At 40.7% G+C, this 27,062-nt stretch overlaps 1 protein-coding gene across 4 annotated transcripts; it reads left to right on the top strand.

Annotated features, from left to right (window-relative positions):
* The first annotated feature begins 67 nt into the window (after positions 1-67).
* Positions 68-26,596, top strand: DCUN1D5 (defective in cullin neddylation 1 domain containing 5). Of its 4 annotated transcripts, XM_023239045.2 has the most exons (8): positions 68-428; positions 2,306-2,397; positions 7,605-7,675; positions 8,084-8,175; positions 22,150-22,258; positions 22,344-22,448; positions 24,038-24,140; positions 26,027-26,596. In XM_023239045.2, exons 1-8 carry the CDS (start codon positions 343-345, stop codon positions 26,080-26,082), a joined length of 714 nt encoding a protein of 237 aa, XP_023094813.1. In that variant the 5' UTR covers positions 68-342; the 3' UTR covers positions 26,083-26,596. The 4 variants fall into 4 exon arrangements, with proteins under 4 accessions (XP_023094813.1, XP_023094815.1, XP_023094814.1 ...); XM_023239046.2 differs by lacking the exon at positions 2,306-2,397 and having other exon boundaries at positions 291-428; XM_045038208.1 differs by lacking the exons at positions 68-428; positions 8,084-8,175 and having other exon boundaries at positions 2,328-2,397; positions 26,027-26,361.
* Positions 26,597-27,062: the final 466 nt, after the last annotated feature.

Here is a 27,062-nt window from a genome sequence, read left to right as displayed (position 1 = left end):
CGCGTCACTTCCGGCTCTGGGCGGTCGCGTCCGGGTCAGAGCGAGCCTCCTGCCTTCCGAGTGTGTGAGTGGTGGCGGTGCCGCGCTGTCCGGGTTCTGTCGTCCCGGAGGGAGCGAGCCGCGGTGCCCCCCGGCCAGGAGCGCCCCCGGCCCCGCGCGGAGGACCAGGAGGGGACCTGGGGGCGGGCTGCGGCCGCGCTGGGCCGCGCTGGGGCGGGCTGGCGGCCCCGCTCCTGCGCCTGCTGCTGTCCCTGGGACCCGGGTGCCGGCAGTGAGGCGTCCCCGGCGGACAGCGACCCCCTTCCCCGGCTCCCCTGGCCGCCCCGCCGGGGAGGGCGGAAGATGCCGGTGAAGAAGAAGAGAAAATCCCCTGGGGTGGCAGCGGCAGTGGCGGAAGACGGAGGCCTCAAGAAGTGTAAAATCTCCAGGTATCACGTTCCCCCCCACCCCGCCCTCAGCCTCCCGCGTTCCCCCGTGAGCGGCTGTCCGGCGCCCGGGGGTGAGCCCCCGCCGACACCGCGGGCTGCGCCTCGGGCTCGGGCTCCGTGTGGGCGCTCCGGCGCCCGGGGCCGTGCCCCTGCCTCGCGCCCTTCTAGACCTGGACGGGAGTGCAGACCGGCGGAAGGGTCGCCTCTGGAATTTCTTTGAAGGGGAGGGGGTGAGGAGGGGAGCGGCCCGGCGCTGCCCGCCGCCCGGGCTGGGAGGGGGAGCTGCACGCCGAGTCTTCGCAGCGGCCGGTGCCGGAAGGTCCCAGCAGGAAGCCGGCTTTCTGGAAGTCTGGTGGCTCCACCTGCGCCAAGTCCGTGTGCGCGGCGTCGGGAAGGCCCCGCTCGCGCTTCTGTTTCCGGGCATTGAGGACGCTGTTCGCGGTCGACGTGATCGTTAACAATCTGGTCCTTATTTTACCCGGTGCCCCCTCCCTCCCCCCCCGAGAAAGAAGGAGAAGGGAGAGCTGAGCTGTAATCACGGCTCTTTGATCTCGCTGCGGCGTGTCCTTGAGGCGGCCCAGCGGCGAGGTGTGCTGCTCGGTCTGCAGGCTAGGTGTGACAGGGGAGTGGTCCCGCATCTGCTCCTCGGGTGGCCGGCTGTGTCGCCGGCGGGCCCGCGAGGGAACGACTTCACTTGCTGCCATTGAGAGGAGACGGTAGTCAGCCTTGTAGACATGATGGCAGAGCTGTCTCCTTGCAGAGGCGTCTGCTTACGGCGGGAGGTACGTAACCTAGGCTCCTCTTCCTTTTTGTCGTTGACGGAAGTTTTCCCGTCTCACTGCGGTTAGCAGAAGAGCCGGTGCGCGGTGACACGGCCTCCCGACCCTCCCGGGCCTCCCGGTGCCTCGCCCCAGAACTGGCCGGGGCTGCGCCGCCAGCCCGTCTGTATGAAGCAGACACGTTAGCTTTTACTGCTCCCACGTGTGGCCGTCCTCCGTGCGTAACGTGGCACAGTTATTTACACCGAGCACGCTCAGAGCCGAGCCGTGGTGTTACAGCCCAGGGGCCGCTTCGCTCTGTCAACCTCCAGTTTTCCATGCGGGCCTCCATTGTTAGATGACTCAGCCGCCGAAGGCGCGGCGTTTCTAGGTCCTCGTGCAGGTGTCACTGTTTGAGCTCCTCCGGGAAAGGTCCTCTGCAGTTCATTAAACCCTAAAGGCCGATTTTGAGCTTCCCAAGTTTTAATGATTTTATGGAACGTACGGACTTTGGCGTTAAATAGCTTTGGCTCAATTATTTGTACGATTATTATCTTTTTATTTGTACAATTTTGTTTTTAATGTGTGGAATTTAATTATACTCTTGGGTCCTAACTCGTCTTTTATCTTCAATCATCCATTTAAGTTTCGCAGATGATCAACAACTGTTAATATGTAATTTTTAAAAAATAATTGATTCATTAAGTATCAAAATCTACTTTGTAAGATTTTGTTTTCGAATGTTTGTCTATTTTACAGAAATATAATTTTCACCGCTCTGAAGATTTATACTTGCCCAGCTTAGTCCTGTATCCAGAACATTAGGTCGAACTTCCACATGCTCACTTCAAATCTGGGGAAATGACTTTAGTTGATGTTATTGGACTTTGATAGTGAGCAAAGTAGCATTTCCGGCTTTGTTAGCAAGAAAATTTTACATATAGACTACTGTTTCCAATTTCCAATTGCAAATACAACTCCCATTTTTTCCTATAATACCAGCTGTAAACAAAACAAAACACTTTGTTTAGTTTGAATTGAAGTAGTTCATGTTGCACTTAGCTTTTCACTGAAAGTTGAGACTTGATAAAATTCTTAGGTATTTGTGTGTTTTCTAAGCTATTGCAGATCCCAACCCCCTGCTAGACTAATAAGTGGAGAGGAACATTTTTCAAGCAAGAAGTGCCTGGCTTGGTTTTATGAGTATGCAGGTAATGAAATTAATATAAGAAGATATCAGTCACGTGCTTTAAAAAGTGTTTTGGTTTATTCATTTAACGATTATTTATTGCAGGCCTGCTTTGTGTTAGTGCTGTGACCTGGGATCAAGGTCAAGACTGAGAATTATGTGTAGGCTAAGAATTTGGTGCTATGTCAGGATGCTTTTTCTTTAAATATGCAATTTAGTATGTGCTAGTGGGAGGGGTGAGATTCACTATTAATTCCATTTGTGAACAGGTGCATTTATTGGTTTAAGTCCATTAGCTAAAGGAGAGTTGATATTCTGAAAAACTATGTAATAAAACATTATACACTTCATGTAGTTCTTATTGTTCTTTTGCATATTCTGTTGACAATTTTCTGAACCCAAACTGATATTTTTCTGAAACTTTTTGGAAACGTAGTAAAAGATTTGAAATGCGGATATGTCATGGCACAGCACATTTGCCCTTTGATAATTGCTGTTTAGCCCATCATTTCTGCCAGCAGTGCAGTAATCCCTACGAACGGAAACACTGGTGTGATACAGTGTGATAAATGCTGTGTTGGGAAGATGCACTGCGATAGTTCAGAGGACGATAGAACCCATAGAGCCCAGCCTCGTGGTGTCAGGAAAAGCTTCTGCAGGAGCTGTGACTTAAACTGAACCCTGCAGGTAGTGGGCTTAAAGCTCTGGGCCCATGGTAGGGCTGGAGCTTAAGGGTGAAAGCCAAAGCCAGGGAGGAGACTTTGGTGTTCAGCAAATGTGTGAACAAGAACACTTCCCATTTATTACTAACTTTTTTATAAGTATGTATAAAGATATTTTTTTCCCTTAGAATCTAGGTTTTGGTCTTCTAGAATTCATGATTTTATAGCTTCCCCCTCCTCCTTTTTTAACTCTGATTCTCAGTGTCTAACATAGAATAGTGTAGATGGAGTCACTCTTACGTTTCGTGCTAATCCGTTAAGGTCTAAAGTATACTCTGAACTTGAAGTGTAACCCTAGGCTAACAGTATGGAAGGTAAGACCATTGGTGTAACTTGAATCCGCTGGATCCCCAAAGTATAATTTAAAAATTGTTTAGTAACAGGACAGATTCTTTCTAGACCAGAAAAACTGCTATTACTGGCATCCCAAGACAATGTCTAACCCAAATTAAATGAAAGGAATTCATTTCTTACTGACCTCCATTTAACATGGTGACCCATTATTCCAAGTGCCGGTTTTACTGGAATTTATGATATAGAATCAAAAAGCCCCTCATCTTATTTCACTTGTAAAAAGACACCTTAAGATACCATAAAATTAGTGCATTTTTTTTTCATTTCTGCTCATTTGTATTACCTCTCCTTGGGACTTTGGTGGGTAGCATGAGATTCTAATTAGCTAAACATTTATTTGCTATGCTAGCATTTTTGTAGTAGCCAGCATAATAATTGCTCTGTGTATTTCAAAAATCATAATTATATAATGTATCCTTACAATCATTTTGTCAGGTAGGCAGTGTTACCTCTTTTTAGAGATGAGAAAACCGAGGTTGAGATTAAATAATTGGCCCAGGATCATACGGTGACAAGAGCGAGGATTCAGCTTTAGGTCATTCTCTTGCAGAGCTTATGCTTTTAATGACTACTGTCTTGTCATTTCTGTTTTCAGTATGTACATGGCAACTCATTTTCCTTCTACAAAGAAATATTAGTAAATGCACTTGAAGGCAATTTATCTTATGTATGGAACAATTCATTCAGTAAATGTTTCCTGAGCATTTACTGTGTGTCAGGCACTGATCAGTGCTGGGGACACAGTAGGGAACAAGTTAGACAAGATCCCTACCCTTGGGGGACTTGACTTCTAGTGGGGAAGACAGTAAATAGGTAAGTAAGCAAGATAAGTAGAGATTGTGGAGGGTTATAAATGTTAAAATACGGTGTGGTGTAGGGACACAAAGTTAGAAAGTTTGGATGACTTTCAAATAAGGTGATAGGGAAGGCCTCTCTAGACATTACTCTGGGTGGAGACCTAACTGACCAGGAGGAACCAGTTATTTGCCAAATCAACAGTAGGTGTTCTGTCTTAAAATGGGGGTGTCCCTTATTAAAATGGAGACTGGGAATAATGCACGTAAAGCACGTAGCACAATACCTGGAATGAGTCAGAACTCATACGTGTAAAACGTTGTTAAAGGAGTAATAGCATTACGGTATTAGGTGGACTGGCTGTGTTTTAACAGTACTGTTCCAGAATTAATAGCATAGCTCCTGTATAGCTCATGGGGAAGGTGTGTTTCACTGAGCACAATTTTTATTCCTGAGTGTCTGCTATGACTGGCATGGTTTTGTACTCTGCACATCTCTAGGAACATTTTATGGTTATAAAAAAAATTTGATTTTTTGTTTTAGTTTAAAAACTATTTTACCACTAATCTGGTTAATATAATATCATAGGTGACGTGTGGTGAGCCTGATAGTTTTGCTCTTGCACAACACCTCTCCTCTTGAGTGATCTTACATTTGCAAGGATTCGTTAATACGTGGGGCCTGTTATTGAACAAAAGTGTGGAAAGTAAAAGGGCACTTTTTAAATCTTACAGAGAACCCAAAAGAGGATAGAATTGCTTAGTTCTAATAAAATTATAAATCTAATAAGTTCTTTTTTTTTTTTTTTATTATGTTTGGTTTTTTTTGAGAGAGAGAGACAGAGTGCGAGCTGGGGAGGGGCAGAGAGAGAGGGAGACACAGAATCCGAAGCAGGCTGTAGGCTCTGAGCTGTCAGCACAGAGCCCGACGTGGGGCTCGAACTCATGAGCCATGAGATCATGACCTGAGCCGAAGTTGGACACTTAACCGACTGAGCCACTCAGGCACCCCTAAATAATTCTGATAGATTCTAAATAATTTCCAAAGCTTCTTAAGTTGAATGGAAACCTATTTTTTTGCCTGAGAGTTAAATTCAGCCCCAGAATAGATTTATTGGAAGAGTATATTTGAGAAAGTAAAACTAACATTATGTGGTCTGGGAAAAGAATATTAGTATTGACCTTGCTTTAGATTCAAATTTGTTATTATTTGCATTGCTTTGGGAAAGACACTGAACATTTACAGAAAGGTCTTGTGTATGTCGTATATATCTCCTTATGACATAATTTAATTTGAATCTCATCAAATTTTAACCACTGGTCAATTCCCCAGTTTCTAGGGAGACTGTTTCATGATAGTGACTGATATTTCTTGATAACAGCTCTTCAGCTTTGTCTTTTGATTTCTGATGATGGCTGCTCTGAGGTCAAGTCAGTTTTTTTTTTTCATAAGAAAAATTGATACTGCATTCTTGTTTTGGCTTAAAAAAACCTTTGTTTTCTTCCACTGAATTTTTTACCTGACTTACTTTCAACCAAACCACATGTAGGGGAACATACTCAGTTATATTTTTTTAACAGCTTTATTGTATATGTATGCTTCTAAAATTACAATAATTAACACATTCTCATTAAAAAACTTCTCCAAATATATATTGGGAAGTGAAAGTCCTATAATTACCACCCTTTCACCTTTTAACACCTCACTGCATAAATAAGTGCAGTACTTATTTAAACCAAAAAATTAAGCATTTTGGTTTCAGACCATGTTTTAACGTCCTCTTAGCAGCCTGGATCTCGTCTGAAGCTGCAGGACTATATTGGCACACAGACTGGACGGCTGCATTCTTCTGTTAGGGCAAACTGTGGAGCGTGGATTTCATGTTGTACTTGCGAACGAATGATGGTGGGTGTAAAGTACCCCCCCCCCCGCCCCCCCAGTAGCTGTGGTCTGGCTTGTGATTTATAAAGCTGGAATATTTTTATAAGTTCTTAAGAAAGGAAAACAAGGGTTTTTTGGGTCACTTTAACAATAATATTTCAAGACTTTTCAAAAATCAGAAATAGCATATTTCTATCGTATTTCGTAATTGCTTTAAATGGTTCGATCTTTTTATAACAAAGGACAGTTTCAGATGTACAGTGTAACAATTTGATATATGTATATACTGCAGAATGATCACAATAAGTCTAGTTGACATCTCTACCCACACAGGGTTATACATTTTCTCTCATGATGAGCACTTTAAGACCTACTGTCGTAGGAGCTTTCCAATATACAGTATGGTAGTAGTGATTGCAGTCATCAGACTGGCTGTACGTCACATCCCCAGGATTTACCTGCTTTATAACTAGACGTTTGTTCCTTTTGACCACCTTCATCCATTTTGCCCCCCCCCCAACCCCTGCCTCTCACCTCTGTATCTACGAGTTTGGGGCCCTTGTTTTTGCTTGTTTGTAGATTTCACAAGTAAGTGACATCATATGTTATTTGTCTTTGACCTCCTTCAATTACAGCATAATGCTCTCAAGGTCCATCCGTGCTGTCACAAATTTGTTGTAATCTTACAACAAATTTTGTTGTTTGTAATCTCTCACAAAGAGGCCCAGCAGTGATGTAAATCACTATCTTTTGGGAATCTGATAACATAAAAAAGTGGGAGAATTGGTGTATTGATTTATATTTAGTGTTATAGAGGGAGAAAAATAAGAAACAAGCTAAGTATCATTAAGTTTTGGACAAATGGTAGACATAAGCTAAGTGAGGAATTAAACTTTTGTTTCAATCTTAAGGTAGTGGAACTAATGCTTTGCTATTTTAGAACCAAGATGATCAGGAAAATAGTTTCTTTAAGTCGTTATCTTCATAATATGTGTATCTTTTTAAAGTATTAAATTTTATTCGGTTGTATTTCAAAAGGGTAATAAATGACCTTCTGTTTTAGTAAGAAAACAGGTGTTCTTTGCTTACTGTCTTGAGTAATGGGTTGGGCCTACATGTTGAAGTAGAATTTCTTATATTTCTTTATATTTATGCATTACCAAATATTTTGTTCAGATAGGCTCTCATGAATGATTTTTTAATTGATAGGTTCAAGTTACTATACAGACAAGTGATTGATATTTTTTCTTTCCTTAATTTCGTTTTGTAATGTGGTGTTTCAAGAATATTTCAGAAGTTTTACATTTTAAATCGTATAGCCGATATTTAACACTTTATCAAAGATATATCAAAATTCAAATTTAGTTATTTATAAAAGTTATGGTGTATTCATAGATGCCTTTAGTACAATGGCTTGTGTTTTATGTTGGTATTAAATTATAACAATAAAATATATAAATTATTTTTGTCTTTGAAGGTCCTGATGAAGTTGTAGGGCCAGAAGGAATGGAAAAATTTTGTGAAGACATTGGTGTTGAACCTGAAAATGTATGTTTTATTTCTAAGTAGAATGGAATACAAGTGGGATATAGCATATTTATAAATGTCTAAAAATTGGGACACTTTAATCTTATATCAAGATTTTGTTTCTTCATGTTTTATACTGTAGATTTTCATTTAAGGTATTTTTAATCAATTTAAGTTGGGCACTGTTCTCTTTCTTAATACAAATGTCATTTGTGATAGAGTGAGAGAGATTCCACCTTCAGAAACTGTTAGAACTTCTTACTTTTAAGAAATTGGCCCACTTCTTCAGAGTTAATAATTCCAGAGGTTATACTCTTTAATAGTTGAAGGATGGAAATAGTTGTATAAAAATGCTCTCCATGATAAAATATAGACATGATTATCTCTGTGCTGACTTTTCCCCTATCCTTTATGTTCTGTTCTTTCCAGATTATTATGTTAGTTTTAGCGTGGAAATTGGAGGCTGAAAGCATGGGATTTTTTACCAAGGAAGAATGGTTAAAGGGGATGACTTCATTACAGTAAGACATTTTTTTAAAAAACAAATTTGATGGCCTATTTGAAGATCTTAATTGATATTATATGCTTCATAATTTTTAGAAGTAAGGTTTCACCTTAAAATACTCACATTGGTTTGATCTGTGACAATCAGTTAGGGTTTGATAAAATTTATATTGTGGTCTTGGCAAAATGAACAGTTACCCCATCTTTCCTATTCTCTGAGAACCTTAGTACAGTCATATTAAAATTATTGACTCTTCGTGGGTGAATTAGAGGTCTGCGATCAAAGTTACTTACTCACAGATTGAGCAATGAGCAGTTTCCTTCTCTGAATACAGAGTTCTGCCACGGAAGGAGTTTGTTCTTTGAGCTGCCCCAAGTTCTGGGGCCTCTTCAGTTTTATGCTTTATTTTGAAAAGAAATCCGAAGGTAGAGTTACATGGCACTTTTGTTGTTTCTTTTTTGCCAAATTAATCTTATAAAGAACAAAAGTAGAAAGCTTATATGGCTCACCTGCAGCCTTCAGCCAAGTTCTGGTTACTTACTGAGGCTGCCTTTGAATTCTTCTGTAAGTTACAGAATTGCTTCTTGATAACAATTTGATCTTGACTTTCCAGAGTAAAGTGTGCTTAGTTGCAGAATCAGTTAGTAATTATGTGTTATTTTTAAATTATGTCATGTTCCTAATGTTCATGCAGGATGTTACTAATGATCAACATTCTAAAATAGAGGAAGCATTAATTGATGATATTTTTGAGCCAAAAACTGGAGGTTAATTAGCCATGTGGTTTCCTATTGTGGTTATGCTTTTATTAACACATTTAACTATTTTTTATTACTTGTTTGCCTGTCCTTACATTTCAGAATACCTTGGTTATTTTTTTCAAGTGTTCATATGGAACTTAAATTTTTATATTTGAATTTTCAGCATCTAATGTTTTGTAATTCTCCTTTTTAACCAGCCTTAACATATAGCTATCTTATGTATATTTTAGGCAAAACCTTTGCTTATATGAACCAAATTATAATTTCTAAGATAGAATATAAAATCAAACCTGTCATTTCAATTACTTATAGGAGAGGAGGAATCAGACTCCAAGGTAAAGAAAATGTTCGCCTAGGTTTATGTAGCTACTTACTGGCAGAGCTAGGACCTGGAATTTAAATTCCCTCATCACCAGTCTAGCATACTGTGCTTTGTTTGCGTCACGTTTCTGTATGTATGTTAGCGTTCTTTATAAAATGCAAGACTGTTAACTAACTTTGAATCATGGTGTTTACAACCAAGTGTGAACTCTGTCATTCATCTAGGTGTCATAACCTACCAATTAAAATGATGTTGATTCTGAAATTCTTGGAAATATCCAACCTGCAATTAGCTTTTTAGAGAAAGATAAAATATAAAATATTTTTATGAATATAAAATACGGAGGAGTATGCAAAGAATATAAACTGGTTTTCATGTAGCTTAGTCTGTTTTATTGAAATTTTCGTCAGTTATAACATGGCTTATTCATTGTAAGACATTTTAGTTGGCACTATAACTGCTTTTTGTACTACTCCTGCTGTATTTTTTGTATATTGCTTGTTTTGAATACTCAGTTTGTGTATTTTAAAACCAAAAATTTTCTCATCATGTGTCCGCATAACTTGATAGAACATAAAGAGACTTTGTATAACAGAAACTTTTAAATACAAAGCGTTTCTAATAATTATTCTTGAATAACTAGCATCTGGCTTTGGGTACAAGAATAGAAGTGGATTTAACCCTTGAACTTCAGTTTTATTAGTTTATTCAGTTTTATTCTTCTCTCTAGGAAGTTCACAAGGTGCACAAAATGGAAGCAATGATTTAACACTTAAAGTTGACCTAGAGGTTTCCGTTTCACTCCTTTATGCTCTCTTGCCTGTCTGCCTAGAGCCCTGTCTGTGTTGTAGGGCCTTGGAGCTGCTCAAGTCAGGCAAGCCCTGTTGACTGGGAGAGAAAAGAGTTGTGTTTTTCCCCCCTCATCTAGATTGCTATGTGAAATACCAAGTATCTTTTATCAATTAGCTAAGTCTTTATTACTCCCTGAATTTCCTTATACAAAACTTGCTGAGGAATACAGTAGTTTAAAATTTAAACTGAGAGACCGAAGAACATATGTAAGTCTTAATTTTTTATTTTATAGTTGCCTTAGTATGTTTGGTTTTATGTTGACTTACAATCATAAAATGTAAACCTTCACAGACTCGATTCCCTTTCTAGATTTTTTAGTATTTTTATGATTTGATTTAATCTGGGCATAGTTATTTCGTGGTCCCTTATATCATCTTAATATAGTTATCAATTGTTTCAAGTTAGTTAATTTTAACCCTTAGAGCTCTGCTAAGGAGTAGAGACAGTGTGGTAGTTAAAACATACACCGTGGTCAAAGGTAGTAGAAGGTGATAGCCATGAGTAGTTAAAATCTGTAATTATATAGTGTTGATCAGCATTCACAATACTTGTACGTTCATTTATGTGAAGGCTGTTGATGCCTGCTTTTCATAACTGGATCGCCTTTTTTGTGTGAGAGAATCTGTGGGTATGAGTTGGTACATAAGTAGACTGGCACGGCCATTTTGTAGGTTTCGGAGGGCGCCATTGCCATCTCTGTGTCGTTGTGTAGTAACAGCCAAATTTCTCCTCAGATTGGATTGGATTTGATAGTCATTCATGGTCAACACTTATGTTGTGTAAGCTACTGTGCCTCTTAAGTGCTGATCACAGGGAAGCTGGAGACGTGGCCCCTGCCCTTGGGTAACATGCTGAGAGGGCCGGGGCGGCGTGGAAATACTGTGGCGGAAGCCAGGTCGGAGGGGACAGGCGCTAGAGTGAAAGTACGACGTCCTGTGGAAGCACAGCTGGGGGTGAGATGAGTGTCGGCCGAGTAGACGGGAGAGTCTTCGAATGGGGTCCCTGAAATGGACCTTGAAGAGCGATTAGGATGACGACGGTTCGGGATCTAGGAACGTGTTCTTTCTGAAGAGGAGATTGTGAGCAGAGCCGGCGAAAGGAGAGCACGTGCGAAGGAAAGAACATTGGCCGAACGGGGCCGCGTCCCGGGGGGTGGGGTAACGGCTCCACGACGGAGGGCCTGAGCCAGCCGGCCGGCGGAGAGAGCTTCGCCCCGCGTTCCAGGTCCCTGTGTCGGAGGTCCGCAGGGAGCCGTCGCTCGAGCAGTTGTACGCTCCTCCGGGATCGCCTCCTCTCGTGACCACAGCAGGCCCCTCCCCCGCCCCGGGAGGCGCAGGCTGTGGCGCGCGGACCTCCCTCTTCCTTGTGGCTGTGGGTGCCAGAGGGCGCGGGTACTTCTCGTTTTTGCTGGCTGCGGCGGAGAGCTCTCCTCACACTTGCCCGCTGGGAGTGGGGTTGGGGCGAGGGCGGAAAACCATGCTGGTGGAGAACACTGTCCTTGGTCGCGATCGAGAGAAAACCGTCAGGATAGCGTCTGACTGGAATGGAAGTACGCAGCTGCCCGTCGGTAGGTGACGAGCTGTGCGCCTTCTGGTCTCCGTTCTCGGCCCTGGACTTGAGGAGTGAAGGCGGTGGTCTGGCCTGACCTTATTTAGGGGGAGAGTTGGGGAGCGTCTGTCCGATTTTCCCGCGGGGACGGGGTGCTCTGGGGCGTGCGGTGTGTGACTGCCGCTCACTTAGCCTTTGGGGCCAACTGCTAGTTGCCGTTAGCATTCTTCCCCTCCGCTCTCCCCGACATTCATCTTGACGATTTTTAATTCCCCATCCGCATTTCCAGACATCCCCAGGGTGTGCTGTTTTGTTCTGGTCAATAGACCTCATTCACAGAGAGTTCTGAATACGGAACTTTGTGGATAAAAGTCTTCCTGTTACAGATCGGGGTGCCACAGCACCTTACTAATTAAGGAAGAGGACCTCACTTAGAGCTAATACATGGATGGTGATTTCTTCTCATTTTAGAGGGCTTTAATGAAGCAGAAATGTAAAAGCCTTCCTTGTTAATCAGATGTTTACAATACTCACGAAATTAATGTCCAAGTCCTAATGTTGAAATTTAAACCCGTCTCCAGGGGCGCCTGGGTGGCGCAGTTGGTTAAGCGTCCGACTTCAGCCAGGTCACAATCTCGCGGTCCGTGAGTTCGAGCCCCGCGTCAGGCTCTGGGCTGATGGCTCAGAGCCTGGAGCCTGTTTCCGATTCTGTGTCTCCCTCTCTCTCTGCCCCTCCCCCGTTCATGCTCTGTCTCTCTCTGTCCCAAAAATAAACAAACGTTGAAAAAAAAATAAAATAAAATAAACCCGTCTCCACTCGTTCTCACCTCCGTGGCCTGGAGAATGGTGTCCTGTTGTGCCAGCGTTCTGTAAAATCTGTGGGGTTTTATTTAGTTGTTCTTCAAAAAACCGTCCCTTGCTTTCCGTGATACACTAGTTAAGTATGCGTTTCTTTTTACTTCAGGGGAAATGCTCTTTCTAAACCTCGCAAGTTATGAGGTGTGGACGTTATCAATTGCTGAGTCTATTTGGGGCCAGGTTAAATGTAAGAATTGTGATGTGTTCACTGGTTTTGCGAGGTCTGTTCAGTCTCTCTGAGACCAGTGATGTGCAAGGTGGTGGTGGTGGTGGTTTTACTCTTCTCCAAGAAAACGTTACTTGTTCTTTGTCCAGTTAGATTCTTTCTCTGCTCCAGATTTAGGTAGACGATGAGCAATGGTGTGGGATAGTTGGGACAGAGACAACAGTGTGATTTTTTTTGAGGTGATTTTTAAGCCATTTCCTTCAAAAGGAGCATCTCACACTGGGAACTGTTGTAAACATCGAACTTGTGTGTTCTCAATCTCATGGTTGTCTATTGTTGTCATTTTAAAAATGAGGAAACCGAGGCTGAAGGATTAAGTAGCTTCCTGAAACCACGTGTGTGGAAACGGAGAAGGTGCACTGTTTCGGGGTGTCTCTCCGTGTCACTTGGAACTTTGTTCTTCACCTCGTGTCCGTCTTAAGCTTACTGAGAGCCCACCCTAAATGACATTGTGCTCTTTGTCCCTGGGGAGTGTTATTTGCAAAAGGTTGTCATTTTATTTGGATTCTTTTCTCCTTGGTAACTTGTAAGTCACTGCTCACAGACTTGATAATCTTGTTTGAACTCCAATTTCCTGCTAACCTTTCCCAGGGAGGGATTTTGAAACTTTCTGTAATTAAATAAAGATATACTTTGTGGCTTATTTTTCGTATTCCTACTTCTGTTTAACAAATAATTGTGGGGCGCTTGTGCACGCCAGGCCCTGAAGAAAGATTTTAAACCCTGGTGGTCGTGAGAGGAAGGCCTGAATGCTGGGAAGTGCCTTTATCGTATATCTTCCTGAATCTCAGGTGTATTAAGGTTCTAAGGGAGAGTCTGTGTGAAAATGTGAATCACATCATTAAAAAATAATGTGCAAAACGCTTCTTCAGGAAGCCACAAAGATTTAGAAGATGAGGCCTCTTAGGATGGATCATCACGAAGAAGATCGTACATGTAACTGGCTGCTTAAAATGCAGTGCCCTCTGAACTTACCACCTCATGACGCTGGAGGGCCTGAAGACACCCAGATTTCCACACAGCATCACAGGCACATGTAATCTGAGAATTTGTTCCTTTTGCATATCCTTCTGGTAGTAGTTAACTGCGTTTTCAGTGCCATTAAACCTTTATTTTTCGCATAACGAAGAATGCTTGCGCTGATAAATCCACTTAATGAAATAGTAAATAATACATTTTTAATAAATAGTAAGAATCTTGTTTCTGCGTGAAATATATTGTGCCCTCATTCATACATAGGAACTAGGCCCCAGACAAATTGGGTGGTTAACCTATCCAAATTTTGATTTCCTTTTCTGGCCATATGGCAGATAAAATGTGCAAAGAAGCCATTTGTCATGTAAAACACTTAAATGCAGGATAAAATATAAAAATGTATATATTTTAAAAAGCATGCCTGGACTTCACTGTAAATTAAGGAAAATAATCAGAGGCCAGAAATGAGAGATGGTGATACCATAGGGACATGTAGATCTGACACTTAACCTTAAGGTTACTACCTGTTTCTAGTCACCTAGCGTCTGGCCATTAACTTGTGGTGCATATTCTGAATAGGAGACAAAATGGCAATGCCTGAGTAGGGTGAGAATCAGATCAAAAACTCGTATTAAGTCACTGATGTCACACATAGCTAGTAGGTGGAGATGTGATTGCTTGGGCTTGGTTCTGCATACGGTGAAGGGCTTATTTCCAAGAGAGTTCTTACCAGAAATTCTTCATCATGCAGATTCAAAGCTGGAATGCATTATTTGTATGACACAAGCCAAAAATGTATTTTACAAATGTCCCAGGTAAGTAGTGTTTTCATGTATATGGTGGAAGTGATTCTTCTGTACAGGAATGCGTTTTAAACAGAAGCCTCAATTTCTGCAGAAAAAGGTTCAGTTTTTAACAATCATAAATTACTAAGCATATTGGGGAACATCTTAAATTTCAGAATTAGACTCTTTAAGACTAGTATTTTGAATTATCTGAATCTCAGCATAAAATAACTACTATGTTTAAAGAGTAAAGAACAGCCTCAGATGATCAGATTTCCCATGCATAATTAAATCTATGAAAGTGAAAAACATTAAAGATTTAAAAATCAATGGATGAGTTACGAAGGAGGTGGGTATAGAATCAGTGACCTACAGTAGCTGAGGAAAATAGGCAAGAAGATAAGGGACATAGTGGATAATTTTTTAAACTGTTGAGTTTCCTGAATTTTTTAGATATAAGCCCTTCATCAAGTATGTGGACTGCAGGTATTTTCTCCCACTCTGTAGCTTGTGTTTTTGCTTCTTATAACTTGGGCAGAGCAAAACTTTTAATTTTGATGGAGTTCACTTGGTGAGTTTTTCCTTCTATGAATTGTGCTTTTGATGTCAAATCCAAGAATTCTTTCCCTAGATCCGGAGAATTTTACCTTTCGGTTTTTTTTCTGGAAGGGTTTATGTTTTTATATTTTACGTTTAAATCAGTGATCCATTTTGAGTTAATTTCCTTAAAGGTGAGAGACAGGTTTTGGTTTATTCCTTGCCTACAGCTGTCCACTTACTCCATAGTTCATGTTTTGAAAAAGGTCTTTTCCTCCCTTGAATTGCTTTTGCGCCTTGTCCGGTATCGGTTGGACACGCCTGTGCGTAGGTCTGTCTCTGGGCTCTCTGTTCTGTCGATCTGTGCCTTAAGCCTCTGCCAGTACCACGCGGTGCTGCTGTATACAGAATCTTGAAACCACAAAGACTGATTGATCTCTCTTCAAAATTGTTTTAGCTCTTCCAAAAATTTTAGGATGATCTTTTTATCTGCAAAACATCTTACTGAGATTTTGGTTAAACTACATAGTGAATTTGGGGAGGATTGACCACTGTTTTGAGGGTCTGAATACATGCAAGATAGCTATGTGTCTCTTTTTGGTGTTTGATTTCTTTCATTGTGTGTAGTTTTCAGCATACAGATTCTGTACATGTTGTGTTAGAATTACATGTGAATATTTTGTTTTTATTTTGAGCCGTTTATTTTTAATTCTAATATCAATGTATTAGTTACTAATATGTAGCAATACAATTGATTTTTGTGTGGTTGTCTTGTATCCTGTGACCTTGCTGAACTCACTTATTCTGAGTGTGTGTGTATGTGTGTCTTCCTTGGGTTGTCTACATAGACAGTCATGTCCTATGATTATAACACAAAATAGGGACCATCTTATTTCTTTTCCGCTCTTGCATGTCTTTTATTTCCTTTTCTTGACGTATTGCATCAGCTGGAACTTCTACCATTGTGCTGAATAAGCCTGGTGAGAGTGGACACCCATTCCTTTGCTCCCTAGCTGTGGGTTGTTTGTAGATGCTCTTTATCAAGTTGAGGGAGTTGCCCTCTGTTTGTGTTTTTCTGTGAGTTTACACGAGTTGATGTTAAATATTTTAAGTGCTTTTTCTGTATTAAAACATCTAATCATGTAGTTTTTCTTTTAGAGTGTTAACACTGTGGTTCCATTGATTGGTTTTGAATACTGAATCAGTTTGCATACCTGGAATATATCCCACTTGGTGTATAATTATTTTTATATGGTGCTGAATTCTTTTTGTTAATATTTGTTAAGGATTCATGAGGGATATTGGTCTGTTTTTGTTTTTGTTTTCTTATTTATCTGAGGATATAATAGACATAACATTGTTCGTTTTGGGTGTACAACGTAACGATTCAATATGTATGTATTTTGGGAAATGATTACCACAATAAGTCTAATTAACATCCATCATCATAGTAAAATTTTTTTTCTTGTGAAAAAAAAAATTTTTGATACTGCCTTTAATCGGTTTTGGTGTCAAGGTAAATCTGGCTTTATAAAAGGAATTAGGAAATTTTTCCTTAGAATTTATCTTTTGCAAGGTAGAACATAGAATTGGTCTTCAGAGATTGGTGGAATTTTCCTGTGAAACCATCTGAACCTACAGGTTTCTTTTTCAGAATTTTTGGGATTTTTGAATTCGATTTTTTAATAGTTACAGGGCTCCTCAAATTACTATTTATTTCAGATCGTTGTATCAAATTATTTCATACTGTGTGTGTTACAGTAGTTTTTGTTTTTCAAAGAATGGGTCTATTTTGTCTAAGTGGCCATATTTATATCCTTTTCATGTCTACAGGTCTGTAATGGTATCTTTTGTTTCATTCCTGATATTGATAATTTTTGTCTTCAGTTTTTCTCTTTGTTATTCTTGCTAGGGACTTGTCATTTTTACTGACTTTCTTTTTCCAAAGAATCAGCGCTTTGTTTCATTGATTTTCCTGTCTCATTTTTCTGTTTTCAATTTTACTGATTTCTGCTCTTACTTTCTCCTGCTTGCTTGAGGCTTATTTTGCTCTTCTTTTTCTAGTTTCTGAAGATAGGAGGTTAGATTATTGATTGAGATTTTTTCTCTCATAATATTTGCATTTAGTTCTGTGAATTTCCCCCTCAGCACTGCTTTGGGTCTCACAAAATTTGAGTTGCGTTTTTATTTTCATTGAGTTCAGTATTTTTTTTTTTTTTTTTTTTTGGTTTCCATTGAGACTTGTTCTCACCCATGGATTGCTTAGGAGTTTGTTTAGTTTCTAAGTGTTTGGAGATTTTGCTTTTATCTTCCTGTTAATTCTAGTTTGGTTTCATTGTAGTCAGAGAACATATCCTGCATGATTTCAGTTCTATTATATTTGTCAGCATTTTCTCAATGGCTCAGGCTGTGGTCTCTTGGGTTCTGTTGTACAGACACTCGAAAAGAATACATATTTTGTTGTCACTGAGTGGCATGTTCTGTTAGTGCCAAGTGGATCTTGTTGGTTGGTGGTGTTGAATTCTTTCCTGATGTAGTGTCTTGTTGTTCTGTCGGTTCCTGAGGAAGTGTTTCAACAGAGGAGTGTTGAAATCTCTAACAATAATTGCATATTTGTTTATTTCTCCTTTTACTTCTCAAGTTTTTGCTTCACTTTGCAGTTCTGTTGCTTGGTGCAAACACTTTTAGAAGTGTTGCATCTTGTGGGGCGCCTGTCCGACTCTCGGTTTCAGCTCACGTCATGATCTCACAGTTGTGGGATGGAGCCCCGTGTCAGGCTCCACACTGTCAGCTAGATTCTCTCTGTCTCTCTCTTCCTCTGCCCTTCTCCCTGGTTGCACGTGCTCACGCACTCTCTCTCCCTCTCTGAAACAAACAAAACTAATCGTTACATATTTTCAGTGGATTGACCTGTTATCATTTCATAATATTCTTCTATGTTCTGATCATTTTCTCCACTTGGAAGTCTACATTAGCTCATATTGATGAAGCTGCTTCTCCTTTATTTTGGTTACTGTTTCCAGAATATGTTTGTTTTTGTCTTTTACTTTCAGTCTGCCTATGTTGTGTTTGAAGTCCATTTCTTCCAGATAGCATATGGTTGGGTCACTTTGGTTTCATGGGTTTTTTTGACCTGCTCTGTTAATCTCTGTGTTCTAATTGGTACAGGCTACTTAACATTTAGTATAATTATTAGTACATTAAGGTTTAAGTCTGCCCTGTATTTTACAATTGAGACTTTTCCACTTGGTTCTTTTTTGTTAGATTTCTTTTCCTAGACTCACTGTTTCTTTGCTGAGACTTGCTACATTTTCAAGGCTTGTTTTATTGGGTCCATAATTGCTCATTGAACCATTTTCATCATAGCTGCTTTAAAATCTGCATCAGATAATTTTAAACACATCTTGGTGATTTCAATATTTGCAGGTATTGGCCCTCTTTTTACATTCTGCTTGCCATCTTGGTTGTTGGTATGAGAAGTGCTTTTTTATCGGAACTTGGAAATACTGAGTATTATGTTATGAAACTCTGGATCTTATTTAAACCTTCATTTTCACTAGCTTTCTGTCACCACCTCATCAGGAGGAGGGGATTCTTCATCGTTGTAAGCAGACAGGAGAGGTCCCGCCCCCAGGAGGCCTCCACAAAGAATTTCTGGGTGACACGGGTGACACTGCTGGGTGAGCGTGATGGTGTAGCCCCGCCTCCTCCCAGGCACCCTTTGATGGCCCAGGGCGCTACTCCTTACCCCTTGCTGGGAGCGGAGCTGAAGTCCTTGTTGTATGTGGTTCCCACTGACGGTGCAGGAGGTGGAAGGGGGGCGTCTACGTCCATCCTGGGGTGGGTGGGCCATGCGGTCCTCCTTCAGTCTGCTGGCAGCTGTGGGCACTGAGCGGGCTTCTTCTGTGCTGTTTGAATGGAGAAGAGTATCTTTTCTAAGCTTGCTTTCGTGCTAGGCTGCTCAATTTCTGCTGGAGGGAGAGCGAGTTTTTGGTTTCTGTCTACACCATTGGCATTTCTGGTTTGCTGACTCCTTCATCTCCAGATCTGGTGGAGAAAATGCAAAAGAAAACCCAGGAAGCGCCCCACTGTATTGTTCCTGAGAATCTCAGAGTTCTTTCAGTCTTGTGTTTGTTTTGTGTATGTCGTCTCTGGCATTTAGTGGAATGAGCAGGAGACATGGATGAAAAGTACATTGACTTCATCATCCTGGAAGCAGAAGGTATTTGTCTACTAAAAAAAAAAAACAAACGAACCTTCTGTCCCCTTCCCACACTATTTAGTGTCGATTTCCTCTGCTCCCTTTTGGAACCAGATTCTTTGAAAGCATTTGGCTGTACACTTGACCTTTGAACAACGTGTTAATTTTTATTGAAACCTGGAAATTTTGAGTATTATGTTATAAAATTCTGGATCTTATTTTTTCTTTGTTTATTTTCAGAGTGGGGAGAGAGGCAGAGAGAGAGGGAGAGAATCCCAGGCAGGCTCTGTGTTGTCAGTGCAGAGCCTGATGTGGGGCTTGATCCCATGAACCGTGAGATCAAACCAAGAGTCGGACGCCCAACCGACTGAGCTACCCAGGCGCCCCGACTCTGGACCTTATTTAAACCTTCTGTTTTAGCTGGCTGCCACCAACACCACCTCAGCAGGAGAGGGCAGGAAGCCCTCCTCACTGCTGGCAGGCATGGGACTTCCTTCACAGTCAGACATCTGCGTGTAACTCTTGACTTCCCCAAAACTTAATAATCTACTGTTGATTGGAAGCCTTTCCCATGACATAAACAGTCAAATAGCGTATTTTGTACGTTAAATGTATTATATACTCTGTTCTTACAGTACGGTAAGCTAGAGGAAAGAAATGTTCTTAAGAAAACTATCAAGAAAATATATTTACAGCACTATACTGTATGTATCGAAAAAAAATATATCCCCATATAAGTCGACCCACACAGTGCAAACCCTTGTTGTTCAAGGGTCACCTTTATTTTCTCTGATTGCTCTCTTCTTAGTGTCTGTTAAACCTGTTCTACTAAGACTTTTATCTCTACCAGTCCTCTGAAACCATCTTGTCAAGGCATCATTTACAAGTGAATAATCAAAGCAATAATATTTATCAGAACTGGGCTGAAGCTTTAATTGTACTTAGAGGAAAATCTGTAGCTTTGAATGTTACATTAGAAGAGAAACGGGGGCGCCTGGGTGTCTCAGTTGGTTGAGTGTCCGGCATCAGCTCAGGTCATGATCTCACGGCTCGCGGGTTCAAGCCCCATGTCAGGGTCTGTCATGCTGACAGCTCGGAGCCTGGAGCCTGCTTCACATTCTGTGTCTCCGCCTCTCTCTGCCGCTCCCCAGCTTGCGTGCTCACTGGCGCGTGCTCTCTCTCAAAAAATAAGTAAAGATTAAAAAAAATTAAAAAAAAAAGATGTTTAGAGTAAAAGGGAAAGCAAACCTGTAGTTGAAATAATTAAGAAATTCTGCCAAGATGATTAAGAAAAGCAGAAAGCGGGGCGCCTGGGTGGCTCAGTCGGTTGAGCGTCTGATTTTGGCTCAGGTCCTGATCTCACAGCTCATGAGTGTGAGCCCTGCGTCGGGCTCTGTGCTGACAGCTCAGAGCCTGGAGTCTGCTTCTGCTTCTGTGTCTCCCTCTCTCTCTGCCCCTAACCCACTCGCATTCTGTCTCTGTCTCAAAAATAAATAAACATTAAAAAAAAAAGTGAAAAAAATTAAAAAAAGAAAAACAGAAAGCAAAAATAAATAATAATACAGAATAGAAAATACCTCACCTCAGTGAAAAGACCCAGATGGCTTTTCAGCTGATTTTGGCCAAATGCTAATTCCAGTGTTCAGTAAACTTTTTCAGAAAAGAGAAAAAAAAGTAATAATTATAATTTCATTTTTCTAAGGCCTATGCCATGAGCTTGTTATCAAAATTAGTGAAGAGAGTGTGAAGGAATGAGATTTACCAGCAAGTCTCACTTACGAAAATAGCCAGAAAATCTAGGAGTGTATGAAACCGGTAACAAACGTTACTCAGTTTGGCTTATTCTAGGAACGCAAGGTTTAATCAACATTAGAAAATTATCCAAAACATTTACACCTTAATAAAGTTAGGAGTCACCTGTCACATTGTGGGTTTAGAATAGTCAAGGTCTTAGTTCAATTTGGGTGCTAGATATCTCTGGTACATGATGAGAACTAAGTCCGTTCTGGGAGGAATACTGTGGGTCACGGTAGATGGCACGGCCCATGTGATGAAAGGGAGTCAGGTGTATGCTCAGAGATGGCAACCTGGCAGTTAGGTTTTGGTGAGTGAGGCTTCGTCAGCCTGTTGGAGGGAGCACCACGTCGAGTAGAGGCAGTGATCTGTGCTGACACATAGCTGTGGTCAGTGTGCGTGGTGAGTGTGGCTTGACCGGAGCTCACGGTGTGGTGACCTGGTTCTTGCTGAGCAGTGGAACTTGTGTCAGCCCGTGGGAGAGCGTCTCTTTGAGCCTTTAACTGGTTTCCTTCCTTGGCATCTGTACCTTATTTGAAGTCAGGCGCTGCCACTGATTGATTGCCTTGGTGCTTAGTCACTGAAAACGTAGGAATCTGAGTTTATGACAGAAGCACTAATACAATGTGTTAATTTTCTCTGTGTTATAGCCTGAACTTTCAAAACCACTCATGGCTAATCCCTGTCACCAAGCTGTGCCTGAGAATTTCCAGTGAAATCTGTGACCGAGGCCTGCTTCATCTCCTCTGTTCTGCCATCTTCTTAACTTTACATGTAGTAAAAGCACATCTTCTGAATCTCTTCTTGAGACATACTCATGATTGTACTGGAGCTTTCGATTGAGCTTTTTTTTTTTTTTTTTTTTTTTTTTTTTAAAGGTCATTGGACTGAATTCCATTGGTTGCCAGGTTTTCTCTTTTTTTCCTATTTTCCTTTTTTCCTTTTTATCCCATTGGTCAGTACGAGGCAATATGCTTGTTAGTAACTCTAAATTTGTGAAGCAGAATTTTAAACCTAGATTGATTTCATAGATGCACTCACTTTCTTCTCAATACATTTCTTCTGACCCCCTAATGATGCTTTTATTTAATTTTATGGATTGTATAATGTATTTGGCTTTTTTAATTTAAGGTGTGACTGCACAGAAAAGTTACAGAACAAATTTGACTTTTTGCGCTCACAGTTGAATGATATTTCTTCGTTTAAGAATATCTACAGATATGCCTTTGATTTTGCAAGGGTAGGTAGAATTTCCATGTTTTGTAATTTTAACATTTTTTTCATCTCGGAACCGCACTTAGGGAAATTTTTTACTTCCGTTGTAGGATAAAGATCAGAGAAGCCTTGATATCGACACCGCTAAGTCTATGCTCGCCCTGCTGCTTGGAAGGACATGGCCGCTGTTTTCAGTGTTTTACCAGTACCTGGAGGTATGTGCACTGTTCTCGTCTGGAAGCATTAAATATTAATTGTAAAACTTACTCTGAAAACGTACCTTTAAATGAGGAAACATAAGTGGATTTTTAGATAGTGTGTTTTTAAGAAAAACTTAAGTAAAAAGTTTCTGATAAATTGTGTACATATGTCGTCATTTGTAGACACAAGTTCATGTTCATTAATATATTCTGTACAGGAGATCCTTTCGTTCCAGCCTTGCAGCCCCCCTCCCCCCCATGAAAAAAATGAACCCTCAAATAAATTTTAGCAAAGACGTTTTTCACGCAAAATTAGTTTCTTGGGTTTTTGACAGAAAACTGATGCTCGTGTACAAATGTTAATGCTTCTAAATCAGGTTTCAGGTTTCTTGGTAAATCACCGGCTCTTAGGCTGATAGCCACATAAGGGAACCCGTTGTGTGTAGTGATAACACTTTCCTTTTCACTTGGGTTCAGTCTAAATAGTTAGAATTAAAATTTTATGCCCACAGATATGAGAATGACTACTTAAATGTACTAATAACAACTTTAAAATGTCTGCTGAATTTATGAAGAAAGTGTTCATTTAGCAGGTTTAGTGTAGCACCTACTACCGGCAGTGGTTTTAAGATACCGTTCTTTTTTTTCCACTGCTTTCTTTGGTTTTCTGTTTTTGTGCCTTTTCAATTTCAGGTTTTTTGGTATAGATCTCACCGTTTCTTGAATACAGATGCTTTTGCTTTTTGCTTTGAAAATGATTTCTCATAAAGCTGATTATCATAGCGAATTCCCCGGAGTAATTTTGTTGAAAGCTTCTGCTGAGAGGCAGTCATGACCAGGACTTGAGCGAGTGGGTTTCAGGTACACTTAGATCTTTAAGCCTGATAGAGTAGGCTTAGGAAAGGCTGGTAAAGTAGACGTTTTTGATGAATGTTATCCGTCTTCCTCCTGTTAGTAGTTCGGGGCAAAAATAAAGAGGACTGAATCTAAAAATAGTCACCTCTACAGGGAGCTGAGAGGACGAAGTATTTTCAACGCTGGTTATGGGGAGGGTGTTTGACACTGTTTCAAATTAGGTTTTATCCCTGTTCAGCAAATGAAGAAATGGGCTCTGTTGTTAAGTAATGTTCCCAAGGCCACTCACTTCAGTGACAGAAGTGGGGTTTGAACCCAGGCCAGTACTCTTTCCACTGCCTACAAAAGCACCAACTTCAAGATGTGGCGGAACATTAAATCTCACGCATAGCAGTCTCCTGGGAAGCCGCGTGAGGGAACTTGGTGTACGTAGGATACGCTGTATGACTTGATTTCAGTGACGGTTATAGAAGTGCCTACACGGAAGACACTCAGGCGTTTTATCAGTTCGGTACCTTTGTTGCTCCTGTTACTTCTCCAAAATGAAGGAAAGATAAAGAAAAAGTAGCTTGGATGATGTTAACATGTAAATGGCCCTGAGGATTCTCTTAGAAGCCCAAGTGACTAAAGAGGACTAAGTGCTTTAAGAAAGACCAAATCACAAAAAGATGGCATAACTAGATTTATTTAAGTCAGAGCCTTAGATAACGCTTGTTCTGTATTCCAAATATTTATATCCTCTTCTACAGCAATCGAAGTATCGTGTCATGAACAAAGATCAGTGGTACAATGTGTTAGAATTCAGCAGAACCGTCCATGCCGATCTTAGTAACTACGATGAAGATGGTGCTTGTAAGTATAATAACCGTGTTTTCCTAGGAAGATGAAGTTCTTGAAACTGTTACGTGGGAACACGCGTTTGTGTAGCGTTACCATAAAGAATTTAAAGTTGCTGACGGTAACTTTTCTTATGGAATCATGTTGAAGGTGTGGGGGAGGGCTTACGTTAGAAAGTCTGTGCTGACAGGTGGAATGTTGCCAATTTCTCAGAAATGTAATGGAGCAGTATAGCTAAGGTTAAATGATAATTTCTGCATGTAAAAGCTAAAATTCTGCTTTCCTGCCTTCCCTGGCATTTTCCTATGGAAGAAAAGAACAGTCAGGATTTAAATAGAGGAAAGCAAAACCTCAGGTACAAGAGAAAAACCTTCAGGGCTAATCATAGTGCCCACTGATGGCATAGCAGATTATGCCACAATAAGTTCCCTCAGAAATGCCTGAGTAAACACTCGATGAAATACCATTTTTCAATCGTTCAAGTTAAGATATCTGTCCATACTCTTCAGTGGAAAGGGCAGAATACCATAAAACAGATCCTTGAAGTACGCTGTAGGATACATTCCTATAAAAGTAAATTGAAATGTGGACTTCTGCGACCCTGAAGATCATACAAAATGCTGAAGAAGAGATAACTTTATTCTGCCTGTAGTTTACATTGTGACCTCTCCCCCCGGAATGTTCTAAAATTCAGTAATATTTTTGGAAACAGCCCTTTGGTAGCAGCAGTAAGCTTGCAGGCAGGCCTACACATGTGTATATTCATGCGTGTTTTGAGTCAACATATAAAACAATTTTTGTATAAAAATAAGGCTTCCAGATTTGTTTGAAAAAGCAGAAAATCTGACTCAAGTATGTGAGGAATTAGTGACAGAAGCCAAGTAATAGCTTTGTCCAACTTGCGTCTCACTTCGCTGGCTTGTAGCTACGCCACCAGCTAGGGTGCTTTTTGGTTGCCGTTTATGATTGTCCCTGTCTGCCGATTTTCTTAGCGTAGGGAGGTACGTCAATAAAAAATGAGAGAAAGACCATCGAGGGGTATGTGTTTTAAGAAAAATAGGGCCAGCGTACTCTTTTCTGGCCATGAGTTTTCCCCTGTTTTTCAACGAACAAAAACAGTGAGCTCATGTAAGGAATGGCTTCTGTAAGGAAATGAGTGTGGACCCCCTGCTTTATGCGAATGTCTTTTTATTTATTGTTTTTTTATTTTTAATTCTTTTAAGGTTTATTTTTGAGAGAGCGAGCGAGCAAGCATGAGCAGGGGGAAGGGCAGAGAGAGAGGGAGACACTGAATCCGAAGTAGGCTCCAGGCTCTGAGCTGTCGGCACAGAGCCCAACACAGGTCTCGAACTCTTGAACTGTGAGATCATGACCTGAGCTGAAGTCAGCCACTTCACTGACTGAGCCCCCTAGGCGCCCCTCACATGTTTTTTCAGTATAGTTTTTAGGTCAGGTGTTCATGAGGCACTTGCTTTGTGTTTAGATTTATACTCGGTCCTGTTACCTGAACAAAATAATTCTCTTATATGGCCACTCCTTCAACAAGCTTACATGCTCTTGGTGACAATGTAGAAACATGTTGAACACTCTCCATATTCCTTAATAGAAATAACAGTGCTGTGAGCATTTAGACAAAGGGAGCAGTCAATCTTGACTTAGTTATTGGAGAGTTCTGAAGCCATTGCAACCTTGCGAAGGAAGCTGCAGCAAATACCCCTTGTGGAAAGTCTCTTCTATCAGGAAAGAGCAGGCCGAGAAAGAAAGGCACTAAGTAGCCAGCAGGACAGGAAACACACCTTATACGCGGGGGTCCGTCCTCATCACCACCAGAACTCGGGGAGAGTGTTTGTAGTGGGAGGTCTGAGGTCACTGAATTCTAACAAATGCCTCTCTCTTTCTAGGGCCTGTTCTTCTCGATGAATTTGTTGAGTGGCAGAAAATCCGTCAGACATCATAGCAAGAGCTCTTGCGGAGAAAATGCAAACCTTCTGATGCCCACGTGTGTACAGGCTGATGAGAGGAGAAATCCAAAGGCTGCATTTTCCTTCATGTGAAAGACTTCTCCTAGTACTTTGTTTTCCTTTTTTTTAAAAGGAAGTTTTCTTGTTACATGTGATGGGCATTGAGCCACACCTCTTCTGAGACTGAGTATCCAAGTTTTTGTTTTGGGTTATGTTTATAACATTTATTTCAGAACAATAAAGATTCAGATTTGTGACAAAGGCCTTAAAGTGAAGATGTCCCTTGAGTGTCAGAGTGGTATTTATTTTTGTAAATTTTAATTCTTGAATTTTAGAGGATCTTTCTTGTCATGGATTTGGAATTTTAAAGATTCTGAACAACCTTAATATTTGGGAGTGTGGCCTGCTGATAGTACGGCTCATGTATTCATCTGTGCACTGTTAGGAAGAATGTTGGCTTCACCTCTGGCATGATGATTTTCTGATTCAGCAAATAAATACATTTCTGGATATTGGGCGTTCTCCAGCTTTCAGCTCTGGTTTTCTGTGAAAGTACCATGGTCTTATGCACATACTTTATCTGAAAAGTTTAGAATTGGATATGTTATGTCCAGCTGTTTTGTTTCCTAACCATTAAATAGTTTTATCAATTAGTGTAAATCAGCACTGTATGTATATTCTTAATGTGACTTAAGTTTTAAAAGTTTAAAAGTTCCATCTCTATTTGAAAGGGCAAGGTTCATGTATTAATGGTCTCCAAATGAGCCTTTTGAGAGAATCAAGACCAATATTGAAGTTGTATGATCATCTTGTGATATGGAGAGTGGTGCACAACTCAAGGGCACCATGTTACATTGGTACAATCACTGTGTTACTAATTATTACGAGTTTCTAAATGTTAGCGATAAAGTCTCTTGAGGAAAGGACAGCCTTTCTAATTCACATCAAAGGCGTCTTTTGGGCCAGGAGCAGGGCT

This window comes from Felis catus, chromosome D1 (assembly GCF_018350175.1).
Source record: "Felis catus isolate Fca126 chromosome D1, F.catus_Fca126_mat1.0, whole genome shotgun sequence".
Lineage (NCBI taxonomy): Eukaryota > Metazoa > Chordata > Mammalia > Carnivora > Felidae > Felis > Felis catus.
Note: the sequence above shows the minus strand (reverse complement) of the source record. Positions and strands in the feature narration are given on the sequence as shown.

Bases quoted from the DNA above. Each gene is read 5' to 3' on its own strand.
- DCUN1D5 (XM_023239045.2), top strand. From the start codon at position 343: ATGCCGGTGAAGAAGAAGAGAAAATCCCCTGGGGTGGCAGCGGCAGTG. The intron at 2,398-7,604 runs GTAATGAAATTA...TTGTCTTTGAAG, and splicing joins TTGGTTTTATGAGTATGCAG to GTCCTGATGAAGTTGTAGGG. The intron at 22,259-22,343 runs GTAGGTAGAATT...CTTCCGTTGTAG, and splicing joins ATGCCTTTGATTTTGCAAGG to GATAAAGATCAGAGAAGCCT.